Source organism: Danio aesculapii, chromosome 5, assembly GCF_903798145.1.
Source record: "Danio aesculapii chromosome 5, fDanAes4.1, whole genome shotgun sequence".
Lineage (NCBI taxonomy): Eukaryota > Metazoa > Chordata > Actinopteri > Cypriniformes > Danionidae > Danio > Danio aesculapii.
Genome location: NC_079439.1, coordinates 45,133,607 through 45,152,052, shown reverse-complemented (window position 1 = coordinate 45,152,052; position 18,446 = coordinate 45,133,607). Strand labels below are relative to the sequence as shown.

Sequence of the window (18,446 nt, the reverse complement as noted above, 5' to 3'; positions counted from 1 at the left end):
TCTTTGGCAACTGTTTTGTTTGTTTTGGCATCTGACCAGATCCACTTGTCATCCTGGACGATGTAGATTCTGCGAAGACATAATTCAATAAATGTATAATAACAGATGTCTAAAAGATTCATTTATACTTTGAAGATGTAATATTCATGTTAAAATGTGGAATTAAACTAGTCCTACCATAATGTAAAAGGCAAAAATTCCATGGATAGACAAGTGGTTTTAAAAATAGAGAGGTTGCATGCTTGTGTTGCTCACTGAATTGGGTGTGTGTGTAGCTGTTGATGTCATGATTTGGGAACCCTGCTCTGGAATGTAGGAGCAAATGATCACACATTTCTAAAGGAAGAAGGAGCCACAGAGTGCATGAGAGACTCGCTTGTATCTAAACAGTAAAGAGATACTGAAAGAGCAGTTGTCATTGGCTTGTGATATCTACAAGCCTTTAATTTGCTAGAAAATTTGACACCAGTCCAATTTTTTTTTGTTCTGTCTTAACTGGGTTAAACCCAGCTGTCATCTAACTAAAATGTTAGATGCATATATTTGACCATTGCATAATATCTTGCTGTCAGTTTGCAGCTTCTCAGTCCACACGCTCTTTATTTTAAAGACACTGTCGTGCAAATTTTATTCTTGACTCTTGAGACCAACCAGTTGAAACAATTCATGTACTGTTTTGGCAAAAAACTGTAGTTACAATCAACAAGGTCATTTTAATATTTGCTAAAATCCAAATTGTACTAAAAGGAGCATGACCAGCACCAGACACTGTATTTTGCACATAGTGTTTGTATGTACAGTCGCACAATTTATATTTTTAGGTGACTCCGTGCAGCCAATGAGTGAAATCACTTGCATTTTTCAGCTTGCTTCATTTTTCCCATTTAAAAATGACCTAAAAACTACCACTTTGTCCAGTGTAAAACCACCTTAACACTATCGGTGCATTAAGTATTTAAGGTATTGAGGCTATGGTATTAGGTACACCTTACAAGTACCGGGTTGGACCCCCTTTTGCCTTCAGAACTGCCTTAATGCTTTGTGGCATAGATTCAACAAGGTACTGGAAATATTCCTCAGAGATTTTGGTCCATATTGACATAATAGCATCACACAGTTGCTGCAGATTAGTCAGTTGCACATCCATGATGTGAATCTCCCATTCCACCAAGGTGCTCTGTCGGATTGACATCTGGTGACTATGGAGGCCATTTGAGTACAGTGAACTCAGTGCATAAATGCATTGAGTTGCTGACATGCTATTGGCTGATTTGAAATTTGCATTAACGAGCAGTTGGACCTAATTAGTATCTAATAAAGTGGCCAGTAAGTGTATGCGAGTTTTAACTTGAGATGTAACTTGTTTACCAAATTACCAAGCAACTAACAATCTAATTAACTTGGCATTTCTTATCTGCAACTGTTTTAAAAGTCAAGCTCAAAATAAAGTAAGATTTAAGTGATAAAAATGGAGAAGATTTTACTGAAGTAATTTGGGAAAGTATGTCAGTCTTTTAATAGTTCTCTGCGAAATACTGCTTTACTGGTTGTAAAATTTAGCTGAGTGAGTTTTGTCCAGGGTGGAAGCTTTTGCTAAAAATATGCAGCACATCGAAGTGAACGTTTTGTTGTATTCATCAAGTCTGTGAGAAAAAGAAAATGAAGATCATCTGTAAAGTCTAAAAATAGAATGAAAAGTCAACCTTGCGTTGCCATCAAAGCTGTGGTTGCATAGTGCAGAAACTTTTAGCTTCTCCCCAAAAGCAGGCATGTGTCTATTTTTAGAGGGTCAGTATGTACTGAAGATAAATTTTGTGAACATCATTGTGGTGTAACTTGGAAGACTCAAGGGAAACTGATTAAGCACTGTTCTTTAACAGATATTTGTGAGCTGCATGTGGGCCGTTGATGTTTAATGAAAGATTCCTCTGTTAAAATAAGATATGACATTCAGATCTGTGGGATGTCAGGCAGATGTAAAAAGGAAAAGCAAAGATGACATTCATGCAGTGTCGTTTGTAAGAATTGCTTTATTCTAAGCAGCATAAATATATTTATCTGTACAGAGATTTATATAATTTGCTGTATTTCAGAGGTTGTTGATTAAATAGCCCATTTAAGTCATTGCAAAGCAGCCATTGCTTTACAGTGTGTTGTGATGCTCAAGATTAAATACGATAAAACAATGCTGAAACATATGAATATAATACTGATCTAGCTGTTTACTGATTTTATTAACAACATAAAACAGTGCTAGATTCACCAACACATCTCACAGCATAACTTTTTTGATTTAGCAGCTAATTTGAATGAATTCGTATGATCTCATTCATACAGTTTAGTACGAATTGCTTATCCCCCAATGATGGTTGGGTTTAGGGGCGGGGTTGGCTGCCACGCCTCCTTTTTATAACCATACATTTTCGTAGGAATTAGCACGAATTAGCCACTAAACTGACAAAGCAAAAAATACTTATGTGTTCTTGTAAGATCAGGCTGGATTTACTGTAATAATAGCATGTTTATTTCAAACACACTGTAGTGATTGTTTCTTTACATCCACTTTACATCCAGTAATGAAAAATATCTCAACACAAAAAGAGGCCAAAAAAAAGGTTTTCTATTATCAACAAGAATTTTGCATGCTGTTTATGTGCCCTGGTTGCCTCATGTTCTAAAGCCCTGCTGTGCCTTGCGTTTTTGACAGATCTCTCTGTGCGCTTGCAGTAGAGCACACAACATTATACGATCCAGCAGCAATACTGTTGATACAGTGGTTGCCTAGCAACATAAAAATCTCAGGGCTCTGCTCTTGTCTAAAGTCAACTAAAAAGTAGTGTGATGCGCCTTGCTTTTTCATAACTGATCGGCCCTTACTCTGCATATTTATCCAACAGCTCTATCTCTTCGAATTATAGGTAGACATAAGTTACGTATAACAAAAGTCATGACATCACAATTCTACAAGTTTCAAAGGCAGGCATTTTATAAGGGTTAAAAGGAAGGAGTCATTATTTCATAAATCGGGTTAATTCTGAAACTTGCAGTGTTTTTACTGTAGAGTAACCTCTTAGGTGTAGGCATGGGCCGGTGTAAGATACTGACGGTATGATAACCTTTGATAAAAATGTCACTGTTTCACAGTATTGTGGTTAGTGCTTTAAAATAAGTTCTTTTTAAATGTCTGGGTAAAAATCAAAAACTCTTTACCGCTTTGAACACAATATATTTTATATTAAGAAACATTTGAAATATTTTAAAACAGTAAACATGTCAAGCTAAATAATTTAAGTGAATCATTGACTTCTGCTGTCTTCATTAGTTTCAAAAACACAGATTTCTTCATAATTTAAAATGGCATTTTGAACATATTTTCTGCTGGGGAGACTGTTGTTGTCCTAAAATAAAAAACATAAATAAAACATTTTACATATACCGTAGGATCAATATTAGCAGAAAGTTTGGAGGGTTTAAAACCTTGACTTTTCCAAACCGTGGTATACCTTGGAAACGGTTATCGTCCGTGGATGAGAAAGTATTGCACATATTTATTGCACAGTTAGGAGATATTTAACTGTTGATGAGGTAGATGGCCTGAGGAAAGAAACTTTTCCTGTGTCTGGCTGTTTTTGTTCTTGGTGGTCTGAAGCGCTGACCAGACGGTAACAGTTCGAACAGGTAATGTGCTGGGTGTGAGGCGTCCAGAGTGATTTTTTTGCGAGCCCTTTTACTCACTCTGGAAGAGTACAGTTCTTGAAGTGTAGGAAGAGTAATGCCAGTGATGCGTTCAGCAGTCCGGACTATTCGCTGTAGTCTTGCGAGGTCGGTTTTGGCAGCAAAGCCGAACCAGACGGTGGTGGAAGTGCAGAGGATGGATTGGATGACAGCTGAGTAGAACTGTAAAAGCAGCTCCTGTGGCAGGTTAAACTTCCTCAGCTGACGAAGGAAGTACAGTCTCTGCTCTAACAAGAATATTTAAATTGTTCATAACTTGACCTCTTATTAGGTACTGTATTTCACCTAGATCTAATCTGGAATCATGACTATTTTCAGTGTTGTAGTACGAAATGACCCAGAACAATCAGGCAAATGTCCTCTAATTGCCCTCATGCACAGCAGAATCAACATTTGTGATCGTCAGCACATCAGGCTGCCGGCGGGGGGGATTCCATTTCTGGCTCCATTACTGCAGTTGAGAAGGTCTATACTTGGGCTAGATTTGCAGGAACATCCCTGCGGAACAATGCCATTTCTTAGGGTACTACTTGTACTTTCAGATTTGTGATTCCTCTGAATTCTTTCAGGATGATGTCTTGAAGAAGTAATTAAAAGTAAATGTAAAAAGGATGTTTTTGAGACTCCACATGCTATGTGTAGGTGAGCCTTTTGTCTTTTGTTGTATGGTTGGTAAAATATTTCATGCTGCTTGATATGATTACAGAAATCTGCACTGATAATATTGCAAACATTTCAAAAGATATTCTTTAAGTTGACACCCTCATGTTTGCAAACTCGCAAACCCTCGCTGAGCCTTGGGGAATTGAAGCCTTTTATTTGCATCCTGTTGGCTTTCATCCTGTTCGTCATCCTGTTCATTTCTTCATTTCCATTCTGTTTCATCCTGTTCATTTTCTTGCCAACCATATAATTAACTGCCTGAGCTTCGCTAGTGCATATTTCTTAAAAGGCTCCATTTTGTTCGTTTTACAAGATGTAAAAAGTCTTTTGCGTCTCCAGAGTGTGTCTTTTTGAAGTTTTAGGTCAAAATACCCATCAGATCATTTATTATACCCTGTTGAAAATGTCAATTATTGGCTCAGGGGGGATTTTAACTGTTTTGGTTCTCCTTGTCCAATCAAAGTAGGTTCTCCCTGCTTACTCTTTGGTCAGAGAAAGAAAACAAGGGTTGACTACTACTGATTCTGAGTTACATAAAGTATAAATTTACCGTTATTAAACGCCAACTAGGCAATTCCATTTTTTGAACATATGCTTTATTTTTATTGAAAATAATTTGTAATGTGATATGAGATGGGGAAAGTGAGGAGCAATCCGACAAAAGCTGGAATTGTTAAATTGTGTGTTATACTCTAGTTTTGTTCCTACCTACTTTACTGCCTTCCCCTCTAAAATGGTTAATCACTACTGTTGAATTGAACCTTGTATGAAATTTAAAGAGCTACTGTAAATGTGTAACTTAGTAATTGACATTCCAGTGTTTTCTATTTATATTAGGAATATTTTAACCACACTGGCAGATATTTTGTAAGTAAAATGCCTGTAGATGCTCCCAGGAAAGAAGATAAATGGTCTAATATAATTTTCTGATAAAGAAATCTCGATTTTTACAAATTTTCAAATATTTGTATTGAAATTGATAAACAAAACAACAACAACAACAACAACAACAACACACAGCTACGTCATGTACATCATGGTGCGTTGGGCCTCAGTATTACTGGGATATAACTCTGACTCAAATTTGCACATCCTGTGATGTGACTGTTGCAGATGCCATATTGATGCTGAAACAGTATATTGTGCAGACATACATTATTATTTTTAATGTACGCGAGTACTGTAAAGGTGTCAAAGTTTAACATTGTGTCGTAAAATCAATCTGCGTCAACTAACACTATTGCTGTGTTGTTAATCTAGTGAATAAGCCCAGGAGTCGCAACCCAATGGAAAAAAAATTAAAAGGCTGATAGTTTTTATTTGCATGTTGTTGTTTTTTTTTATGCAACTATTGAATACTTTTTTATCTTCTGTAGGTCATGGATAAATATGATAATCCTAATAGTTTAATAACATGCATGTGATTTTGAAAATCATCTAGTGACTGCCCATCATAGACCCACACTTTGGCAACCACTGCTTTAAATGATCAAAAAACCATGAGAACAAAAGCATAGCACATCAAGCCACTGTCTTGCAGATCAGCTTAATAGTAACACTAATGCTAACACCCCACAAAATATGGGCATCAACACCATTTGCATTTTTTGTATGTGAACAGACGAATGATGCATAATCAGTCTCATGCTACAGTTTCAGATCACAGGAAGAAACAACTATGTCAAAAGAGCACCTGACCTATATCTGTAAAAATCCAGTGTAATTTAGGTCAGTCATCTGTGTTACAAATAGGAAGTTCAGTCATGCCGTAAAATCATGTCTCTCATTAAAAAAACTGCTTGCTTACATGTCATGTGGTTTATGGCACATTTTTATCAGTGTCAGCGCCATTTTACGAGATTTGGTTTTTACTTTATTGTCCTGCCTGCACATAATATCAACAAATATGACATATGTTCTGTGATCACTTGCTGTTTTAATGTTGTTATAAACTTGGAATTGTCCGCATTTTTTTTGTCCTTTTTGTGTCCATACAATGAAAACCAGTGGTATCCAATGTAATTCTTGACCTCTATGACTTTCGTTGTATAAAACAGACACATTCACTTTTGGGCAAAAACAAACAAGCATATTTTTGTACCTTTCGTAGCACTCTGCAACCACTGTAGATATGCTTGCTGGTGTGAGACCGAGCTGTTCCTTGTCTGTATTAGTCATCAGCAGTAAGCAACTGCTTCCCTTGCTCAATGACAGGGTGAACCCTGACACACTTTCTGAGCAGCTTCTAAGATCTCCATTCTATGCACTTTGTTCATTTCTTTGTGCTTGCACATTAGTTACACTGTGGAGAGGTGTCATGCTGCCTGTGCAGTTCTTTGTGAACTTGCAGTAACTAGTTTAAGTCTTTCTTTACAATCATGTTGCCTGAGATTAGCTTTTTTTTCCTAAATTGAAGAGTGAAAGATTTTACATAAAGCTCTGTAACAGAGCAGGAGGAGGGGCTATGCAAAGAGAGGATCAGACAGTTATCTGAATAATAGCAGCTTTAGTTTTTTTTACCTGTATCTGGAGCACAATACGGATGTGGCTCATTGTACGTTTTTTTATTTGCTTGTTATATTCATTATTTGTAAGCTGCATTGGATGAATGGTTTACAAAATACATAAATGTAAGTGTATGTCACTCAAAAAGAAGTGACATATAATGTTTTTTTGTTAGTACCGATTCCTTGTCATGGTGATCGGCCAATGCAGAGTACCGATTCTGATGCTTTATAATGCATGAAGCACATTTTGAGTATCATACTTAAGTGGAGATCTCTCCTTATAAGAGAATAAATGAAGGATGTTGCATATAATCCCTTAAACATGTCTCTTAATCATTTAGTCTGGACATGTCATAGTCAGAAACAGCTTTACAGAAATTAATAGATAAACGGGTAAAAAGATTGGTAAGAAAACTAACAAAGCAATTTAGAAACATTGCAAAAAAATGGAAGAATTCAACATGTCTCAATGAAGAAAAAGTTTGGAGCACATATTTGATGTATAAGAAGTTAAAACGCACACCTATGAATATTTGTCTATTGCGATTAAGTAGAATACAAAAAAGTTAATTATTAAATACTCAAGTAAAAAATATATATTTTAACTTTATTTTTTATGCCAGGTTTTAGTGAACTTGCAATCATGTCAAAAACGCGTAACATCACCGAGCCTCTCGCGATCTGTTCTCTTGCTAATTCTCTCTCGTCTCCATTATTTCTGGGGTATTATATCTAATTCACGGACGTCCCTTCCTCTGCATGTAAGCTCGTAAACAACATCTGCGATCGGTTCATGAGATCGGCCAGATTGGTGAGTATAGATCGAGTCATAAAATATGATAATCGCCCGATGCCGATCGATTTTAGCATTCCTAGTTAACATGGAATAGAAAGTCACTTAAGGGGGAATTTCCCCCATTTTCCAGGTGAATATCTCAAGAAAATTTAAGCCACATCTGCATTTGAACCCAAATACTACATCAACTCAAGTACGTTTGATATATTTGGGTAAGGGTAGTGAATTTGTTATTTTACAGCAAACATAAGGGAATATGTGTCCTTAAATTCAACACTTATGTTTGTGTTGCTTAATGAAAGAATTAAAGTTCCACTTACAATTAAATCTGTCCAAACTGTCCTCTTTAATATGTGCATGTCAGCTTATGAATAAAATGTTTAAGTTTGTCTATATAGTTTATATAAGTTCCTCTAAATATTCTAAGTAATTTAAATATGTTCCCATAAATTTCTGTAAAGTTTCCAACTTGGAATTGATCCAAAGTTCTAGATGCATAGTTTCCATGGTAATTTTCCAGAAATTTTGCATAAATTTTACAGAAAATTTTCACCCCTTTTCAACCTTAACTATAACTTTATTAGTCCCAATCAAAACCTCTCAGCCATGTAAGAGTTTAGCTCTGATTTCATGCCCCCTCCACAATCAAATGTAAAACAAATGTTAAAGAAAACTGAAATGATTCATCCTGCATTTCGTTGCCTTGTACTTGTACATGTGTGATGACAATAAATCTAATCTAATCTAAAAAAAAACGAAGTAAATATTAGTGAAGTGATAGTTTCACAATATGATCGTATAAGATAGATTTGCTAAATTTCTGTAGTCTTTCATGCATATTTCATTTTTTGTGTGTTGATTTTTCTGTGAACTGTTTTCTTCACCTTTCAAAGGTCCTGATTTGCGGGTCTTCCATACAAATACATTTTAAATTCAGGACGGCTGAACAAGCATGAGTTTGTTAGGCAACAAGTGCAGCATTGTGGGTCCTCCTTTGTGTCAGGGCCCTCTCTTTCTGCCGACCGCTCCGTGACTCAGCAGGCTGTTAATGAGAGAAGGCTTGCCAGTCATACGTTGCCAGGATTCATTCACCCTGGAACTGATGGGAGAAGTGTTGTGGAGGCATGGCGCCCTTAATGTTGGTTCAAAGCTCCTTGCCACTGCGTAGGCAGTCAGTGCTCGCATTCATTGAGTTTCAGTGAAGCCACACAGAGGTATTTTTTTTTTATCACTTTGAGTCTTATCACTTTGAATGAGGAGCATTTTAGTTTAAAAAAATAAATATGAAGCTTTATCATGCATTCCTTATCCATTAGTGTCTGGGATTTGCAAAGCTCATATTGTTTCACAAAAGTAATTTATTTTTCTAATAGGAAACACTACTCAAGACTTGCATAAAATACATCGATACAAGTTCAAATATTATTTAAAAAAATGTCTACATCTATTTGATATAATTGTAGCCTTGTTGCCATGTCAGTGAGCTACTAATGGCATGAACATCATACCACTAATGGGATTTTGACAATATTCTGTTTAAATGCAATGGATCAAGTAATTGCAATATATAGCTGTTCATATTAGGCATGAGCCGGTGTAAGATTCTGACAGTATGAAAACGTGAATAAAAATATCACAGTTTCACAATATTGTGATTACTGCTCTAAAATATATGCTCTTTTTAAATTTCTGCATAAAACCAAAAACTTTTTCCTCTTTGAACACAATGCATGTTATTTTAAGAAGCATTTAAAATATTTTGAAACCGTAAACATGTCAGGCTAAGTAATTCAACCGAATCACAGAATTCTTTACAATTTGAAATGGCATCTTTGAATGTCTTTTCTGCTTGAGATACTGTTGTCCTATAAAACGAACAAAAAATGTAAAACAAAATCTTATATACTGTATACTGCAGGAATGGAATAGCAGAAAATTTTGCCGGTTTTAAAATCTTGACTTTTCCAAAACGCGGTATACCTTGACAGAGGTAATCATCCCATGCCTAGTTCATATATTTCTAATTTTTTTAACCCTAAATAAAGAATTAAAAAGAGCCTTTATTAAATGTGTTTTTAGTTCTTGTAAGGGAGTTTTATTTCTGATTCATGCTTGAGGTTTGGCCAATCACAGCAAACTGGGTGAGCTAACCAATCAGAGTGCTCTTCAATAAAACATTGCATTAAAACATTAAAACATCTTTAGACTATATCTCTTCATCTCTATAGGGTATATGCAGAAGGACTTTTAATTTTTTAGTAACCTGGGTCAAATGCTTCTGGTGAACTGCATGCCGTTACAAAATCTGTGGTTTTAAGGTGCGTTTCTTTAAACCTCAACAATCCTCACTGCCTGATTGATATACAATATAATGTGGGTCTCAGAATGTACAAGAAGAGACATTGCAAACATCGACGCTGTAAAAGGAACCTTATAAAATTGAATAAAGTCACATTAACCGTTCATCAGAAGTTTATTGGTATGGGAAGAAACATTAGCTGTGCATATACCCTATTTTATTCTAGTACACTCATTAAGCAAAAGAATACATAATATGGCCTCTTCTATTTCACTCTGAAGCTGCTGCTGTTGTTCTATCTGGAATCACTTTAATAACCCTTATTGCTTTTCACTGTGTACTAATTTTTAGTATCACTCTGACCTTTATTCGAACTTGACTGCTTTTTCCTCAAACAATGATACTGTGCGTATTCAGAGGAGTTGCAAACAAGTTTCGTCAACTACTACTTTTATGGACTTAAGTATTTGGACTTATGTGGTGTTTTTTTTCTTTTCTTTGTTTTCAGAGCGTTACAGTCCTATTATGGAAAAAGCAGTGTCATCTTTTGTGTTTTACAGAGGAAAAAAAAACTCATGTTCTCATGGGTGCGGAACAATTTGAGCTTGATTAAGTATGTTAGAGTTTAATTTTCAGGTGAACCAACCTTATAAGGTTGTCTTTCTCCTAAGGCTAACTTTGTACATAAGTGACTGCCAACAGTGAGCCCATCCCTAACTTGGCTAAAAACTGCCTCCATCATGCTTTCCTTCTGGAAGTACATGCTATGTTTGGTTCAGCTGAGCAATATCACAGATCTCATACCTGCGTTAAACATAAACTAAAGTCATGGGAGTTCACGATGATTCATGAACTCATTTCAAGTTGATACAAAGTTCAGCTTTTTCTGTCCTTTTTAAGATCCGTTCACTCATTAAACAGGAAATCGCAAGTCTTCCAGCTTTAGATGAAAGAATAAAAACTAAAAGAACTCTATTACAGAAGGTGTCTTCCATGCTCTTCTGAAATGAGACGTGGGCAGTAGTAATGGATTTTAAATTGTTCATTTCCAGCTCTCATTTCTGGTGCACAGTGCTACCCACACCTGTCTCTGTTTAAATGGCAGTGATATCAGCCATTTTGTTTTTTACAGCCCCTCACCATCTATCTAAAGTGCAAACTCAAAGATGACACACTTTGTTTTGCTATTTTCCAACCAAATTCAGCATTCACACAGTTTTTTTAACACTTAAACCATTGTAATACTTTTTCTTTTTTAACCCAGTACTATTCTCACAGTGTTATTTTTTTATATTTTAAGACGTCACAATCTCTGTGAGGTTCCACTTTGAAATCTTTTGTTTGCAAATTCTGTTTTAAAAGTGATTGTGCATAATTTTTTTTGTACATCTTTACAGCAAATGAAATTTGGGGACTACAAAAAATACTTCTGGGTTAATGAGATCATAAACCCTTCAGGTTAAGCGCATTCACCACGTGCATACACCCTGGCCACGAATGGGCTTGGCCAGAAGCACTGCAATGTTATAGCAGAGAAAGCTAAAATACAGTCCAAATGCTGCTGTTTCCACAGAGCTTGTTCTGTTTCTGTATTTGGGCTTCCAAGGGACACGACACAAAGCAAGAAATGCTTACAATTTAATTTCAAATATGTTCCAGAGAATTGTAAAAAAGATATAGCTCTAGCATTTGACAAAGGACAACTTCTAGAATCTCTCCCAGTTCAGTGCTGGATTCGGCTAAAAACTCCTCAAAGAAGGAGCAGCTCCAACCATAAAAGACGAAGCTGTGGATTGTGAACCACAATCTGTGAGTGATTGTTAAAATTGAACTATTACAGGGTGGCGCAGTAGGTAGTGCTGTCGCCTCACAGCAAGAAGGTCGCTGGTTCAAGCCTCGGCTGGGTCAGTTGGTGTTTCTGTGTGGAGTTTGCATGTTCTCCCTGTGTTCGCGTGGGTTTCCTCCGGGTGCTCCGGTTTCCCCCACAGTCCAAAGACATGCGGTACAGGTGAATTGGCTAGGCTAAATTGTCCGTAGTGTATGCGAGTGTGAATACGTGTGTATGTGTTTCCCAGTGATGGGTTGCAGCTGGAAGGGCATCCGCTGCATATGCTGGATAAGTTGGCGGGTCATTCCGCTGTGGCAACCCCAGATTATTAAAGGGACTAAGCCAAAAAGAAAATGAATGAATGAACTATTACATGCAAAGTGTCTAGCGTTAATGGTAGGTTGTAGCAAGGACATAAACAAGGATGTAAACAACGGGAAATGCTGTTTTTGCACCATTAACAATTTAGCTACAAATTCATATTTATCCGTCAAACACCTGTAAACACCCATAATCTTTAGCAGCGCTGCAGTGTCTCTCTATGCGGCCACATTCAGTGCGTTATAAATCTCAAATAACAAACTCGCAAAAGATATGTGAACGTTTCATATTACTTACACATGCTTATTCTAAATATATATATATATTGTCAAGTTTTATCTTAGAGACCAGTCATGAGGTTCAGCTGTGTCCTCTTTGTTTTGTCTGATACATGCTCTTATTGATACGGCTAACAGCTACTCTGACTGACAATATTTACACCACAGCAAATCGTGGCGCTTCCTGGTGATGTGTAGCCGATCCGCGAAAAACAGCACATTATGTTAGCTGACCAATTAGCTGAGCCTCTTAGCTGAGCACATTATGTTAGCTGACCAATTAGCTGAGCCTCTTAGCTGAGCTAGGAAATATGACAGTCGTTTTTATGTTAGCTGAGTAGCTGTGTATAATCAAAGTAAGAAACGTGAACGAATAACATGATTTTCTTCAAATGAAGCATGAGCACATTGCTTTGCATCTTGTGAACACAACCAAGCCTTAAAAACACACTCTGGACCACCACTTTAATGCTTGAATTGCTCGTAAAATTGATTGTTAATATGTGTTGAGATTGCTGATCTGATAGACTTCTGAACTAACCCGTTATATATATGTGGGTTTGTTTATCCAGGAGGTTTCTCCATGGTGTTTCTGGCCCGCACACATAGTGGAGTAAGATGTGCCCTGAAAAGGATGTACGTGAACAATGTCCACGATCTGAACATCTTCAGACGGGAGATCACTATCATGGTGAGTCAAGCTGGGATGTGTTGTTGATGAGTAAGTGCATCAGTTCATCACATTAACAGATTTTTTTTTTTCATCTGCTTAGAAAGAGTTGTCAGGCCACAAGAACATTGTGCGGTATCTGGACTCAACAACCAATGCTGTGGGAGACAGTGTATGGGAGGTTCTGATTCTGATGGAGTATTGCAAGGGAATGCAGCTTTTATGTGAAGTACACTATGATAGAAACATTATGCAATCTAACATTATCTGTGTGTGTGCTTTTAAAATTCCTGAAATACAAGCTCATACTTGCATCACAGTACATTCGCTGACTGTAAACACTTTTAGGCTGTTTCACTTTTATTATAGAGTAAAGTATCTTGATAAAATATAAAGGAAAAGAAAACTTTAATTATGGATAAATATATCACATTTTCAAGTCCACTGTAGAGAACAATTAACAGAACTGTACAGCATGACATTTCATGACAACATGACAAGAACCAATCAGAAAAATACTATTTCTCTTCACTTTTTCACATACATGACAACAAGAAGTTGCTGACATAAGGAATTTGAATCCTACTCATAAACCTATAGACACAGATGGGTCAAAAAAGGACAGTCATGTTTCTGCAGCAGTAGTAATGGGTCAATTACACTATGGCATTAGTATTCCAGATCAAAGCTCAATTTTTACAGTTGAAGCAAAGGCTCTATTTTTGGCTCTGGAACACATTAAAAATGCTGATGAAAACAATTTGATTATTCTTTGACTCAATCTACAGAGAAATTTTTATAATATAGATTTCTGCTGGATCCCAGGACCTGTTGGACTATTTGGAAATGAGCAAGCTGACAAAACGTTTTGAAATCCAGTGTGAAATAGGAACAAAATTTTAATTTTTTTTACTTAACAAATGTTGAGGTTGTTTACACAAGATGCTGTATCGGACACACAAGACTCACACAAGAACATTTACTCAAAGAAGAAGAACCCCGTAAATGTCAATATATCAACAGAAACCAAACTGTTAAACACATTCTTGTGGAATGCCCTATTTTTTTATTGTCAGACAACTATTTTTATCTGGAGAGACTTAAAATTTGATATTTTTAAATGTGAATTCTTCTAAATTGTAAAAAAATGATTTTATCAAAAGTAAACCTTAAAAAACTGATTTTATCTTATACAGTTGAAGTCAGAATTATTAGCCCCCCTGTTTATATTTCTGTTTAACGGGGAGAAGCAGATTTTTTTTCAACACATTTTATAGTTTTAATAACTCATTTCTAATAATTTATTTATTTTATCTTTGCAATCATGACAGTAAATAATATTTGACTAGATATGTTCGAGACACTTATATACAGCTTAAAGTGACATTTAAAGGCTTAACTAGGTTAATGAGGTTAACTAGACAGGTTAGGTATAATGACAAGTTGCTGTATAATGATGGTTTGTTCTGTAGAGTATCGAAAAAAATACTAATAATTTTGACCTTAAAATGGTTTAAAAAAAAAACAAAAACTTCTAGATGAAATAAAACAAATCAAACTTTCTCCAGAATAAAAAAATATTATCAGACATACTGTGAAAATTTTATTTGCTCTATTAAACATAATTTAAAAAAAATTTTAAAAGAAAAAAAATCAAAGGGAAGCTAACAATTCTAAATTCAACTGCATATTATTATTATTTATGTATTTTTCATTCATTCATTTTCTTTTCGGCTTAGTCCCTTTATTAACCTGGGGTTGCCACAGCGGAATGAACCACCAACTTATCCAGCATTTGTTTTTCATGCAACTGATGCCCTTCCAGCTGCAACCCATCACTGGGAAACGTCCATAGACACTCATTCACACACGTACACTACGGACAATTTAGCCTACCCAATTCACCTATACCACATGTTTTTGTACTTGTGGGGGGAACCGGAGCACCCGGAGGAAACCCATGCAAACATGGGGAGAACATGCAAACTCTACACAGAAATGCCAACTGACCGAGCCGAGGCTCGAGCCAGCGACCTTCTTGCTGTGAGGCGATTGTGCTACCCACTGCGCCACCATGCTGCCTTTGTGTATTTTATCTTAAAAGTGTCATATATATATATATATATATTTATAAAATGACAGGGCCATAGAAGTTGATATGGCAATAAACTCAAAATTCTCTCTCTCGTTGGCATGGCATGTAAACCTACATACATTCAATGAAAAGCTTAAAATTAAATGAATATTACTAATAAAAATGAAATTAAATAAAAGTTTAGCCGCCAAAGTTACTAAACTTAAAAAAAATAGCTTAATAGAAATGTTTAGCAAACTTACCACAACTTACACTAAAATTAAAATAAAAAGGCCCATTCAAGTAGTTAATAAATACAAAAAATATTATATAAACACCACAATAAAAACACTGAACAAATCTGGATTTAATCATTTTTTATCAAGGCCATCTGAAACCAAAAACCAATCTGGTATTGCTTATTTTTTGACTATAAATGTGTTTGTGCCATTTAGCTGGTCAGGTGGTGAAGCAGATGAACCAGCGGCTGCACATAGGATTCACTGAAGCAGAGGTGCTCAACATATTCTGTGATGCCTGTGAAGCTGTAGCCAGACTCCACCAGTGTAAAACTCCAATTATCCACAGGGACCTGAAGGTACAGTATAGAAAAAGCACAAGTTTGATGCTACTTATAAACCGCTCCAGATGGATCGAAATGATTTGCATATTAAAAATCATTCCAAACTATTGAAAATGGTTCACTTTAGGTGTGAAGCTGTATACACAAGCACTGACCTGTCTGTGCTTTCATCTGTGCCATTTTCTAAATGTTGGAGAGCAAGTATGAGACTCTGGTTGATCACTGATTCTCTATACCTTTTTTTTTTTGGCTGGGTAAATTTAGGACACTCATTGTCAGTTTAAGGAACCATGTCTTGTTCATTCCAGTTCCACACAATGAGACCAGACATGATCTCTCAAACCAATTACTCTACTCACAAACATTATTAGTGGCAAGCATTAGCAAAGACGGGCACGCTACGCTGTTTCTGTGAAAAACAGCAGTGCTGAATGAAGCAAGGCCGCCCTTTTGGCAGAGAAGTGTGGGAACGGGCCAATGGTGCCATTCAAACAAACACTTTTTCCCACCAGTCAAGACCAATCACAGTCAAAATAATTGGGAAATTATTGAACACTGGAGTGGAAGATATGTGTGCCTTGTTTGTCATCGAGGGAACAAGAAAGATTAGAATATTCCAAACAAAGTGCTCATGCAAGGCTTATAATATGTGTGACAGCCCTAGTGGAGGTTTCTTTTGCAGAATAACCATGTTGAGATACAAATATAAGGTGCAGAATTTCACACTTGCCACCAAGGCAAAGAAAGTTGTTCTATTAATGCTTGCTCGGGGTGTTCCAAATAAACTAGTTGCAACTTGTTTTCTTCCTCTTTTACTGTTTATTTTAAGTATTAATCTTTTTCTATGGTGGCCAAAAGAGCTTAACGCTCTGCAATTTAAGAAAACGCATGCAATTACAAAAAAACACCAGCAAATTAAGAAAACATCTTCATTAGTTTGACAGCATATGTGTTGCAAATACACACGAAGCAAACAAATAAAGAAAACGCAAGTCATTTTTCTCACAACGCAAACAAATTAAAAATACGCATTACGTTTTCTCACAACACATTCAAATAGCATGGAATACGATGGAAATGTTTCAAGGGGACCCAAAAATGTGACTGACCTGGCTGGGATATGTTTATCTTAATTTATGCTTCGGATATATTGTGCTCTAACTATTGGTCAGTCAAGAGGTAGGTGATATTTGAAAATAGGGGCTGGCTATTATTGAAAAGTAATCGAAATGGACATTTAAAACCTAAATCGTTCAAATTTTTTTCTGGTTAATTATTTTCAATTGCTTTACCTACCATGTGTGGAGTCCTGTGATCACACTCCTTTTAAGGCTGGTTTATTCTTCTGCGTTGAGCACGTGTATGGCCCGCATGGTCGCATACCCCTCACCATGGCTGATGCGCACCTCTTAAAAAATGTAACTACACGTCACGACGTCACGTAGCACAAGCAGATGGATCCATTCTTAAACCTTACTTTGCACTTCATTGATGATAATTGATAATGTCTATTACATTAAATGTATTATTTACATTCAAATATTTGTCTACAGAATGCAGTTTAAGACATTATTTACAGAATATAAAGAAGGTATTGTATTTAGAAGAGATCCTGCTTATTTTCTACTTTTAATATGAAAAACATTGAAAATAATTAATTTTGTTTCCAAAAATGCAAGTTATTATTTTCACTTTTTTATTAGAAAAAGTCGCTGTCCATTTTAGACTGTGTTTTAATTTCAGTTGTTCAGCGTTGACGTTCAATAAGTAATCATAGATAGTAGATAGTGTGTGTTTCCATCAATTATTTTAAAAGCAATCAATGCACCCTTCATTCAGAAATTTCTCACTTGTAATATGAGAGCATATTTACTGTTCAAAACGGTGAACTATGAGGGCAAAAAATAAACTTTAGGCCAAATCGCCCATCCCTATTTGAAATGTGAGTTTTTTGTTTTTTTTTAAAGTTTATTTTAACATCCTGATTACATGATTACCTTGTCTTTGGTATATTGTAAGTCTCAATAACCGTAACCTAAATAGCCAGGTCGATCACATTTTTGGGGTCCCCTTGAAACATTTCCTTTTTTCGTGCTATTTGTATGTGTTGTAAAAATTGCAGAACATATTCTTAATTTGTTTGTGTTGTGACGATGCTGCACGTTTTCTTTATTTGTTTTCTTTCTGATGATTTGCAACATGTTTGCAACATGTCAAATCGATGAGGAGAGTTGCTTAATTTGTGGGTGTTTTATTTGTAATTGCATGTGCTTTTTTAAATTTCAAAGCATGTGCTTTTTTTTTTGTTAAGCTCTCTCAGCCACCATACTTAATCATATGAGACTAATTTAATTTGAAGGGCCTGAAAGAATTCATGTACATTTTACAGTTCTTAATTACAAAAAGTGCTGATTATCCTGATTTAATGTGAACATTTAGATGCAAATTGTGACTTGGCAAGTGATGTTTAGTTACGTTTTTCCCTTTCAATAATGATTTCAGTGTTGAAGATGTCAGGAAGTCATTGGTGCACAACAAGTTGGTAGATTCAAAATGTTATTATGATTAGCAAACACCAGTATCAAATAGCACCATTTAGGTCTTCTTTAACTTTTGTTCCTCGTCTGCCTCTTGTCACTTGAGTGTTGGAGTTTACTGTATTTGGACCTAAAGTGCTGTCATATGTCATGAT

General features: G+C 35.9%; 1 protein-coding gene across 1 annotated transcript in view; it reads left to right on the top strand.

Moving 5' to 3' along the window:
* The window catches only part of bmp2k (BMP2 inducible kinase), a 49,306-nt gene that overhangs the window by 8,295 nt on the left and 22,565 nt on the right, over positions 1-18,446 (top strand). Inside the window, 3 exon segments of the mRNA XM_056458286.1 lie at positions 13,000-13,118; positions 13,201-13,306; positions 15,627-15,769. Coding sequence (XP_056314261.1) covers positions 13,000-13,118; positions 13,201-13,306; positions 15,627-15,769 — 368 coding nt within the window.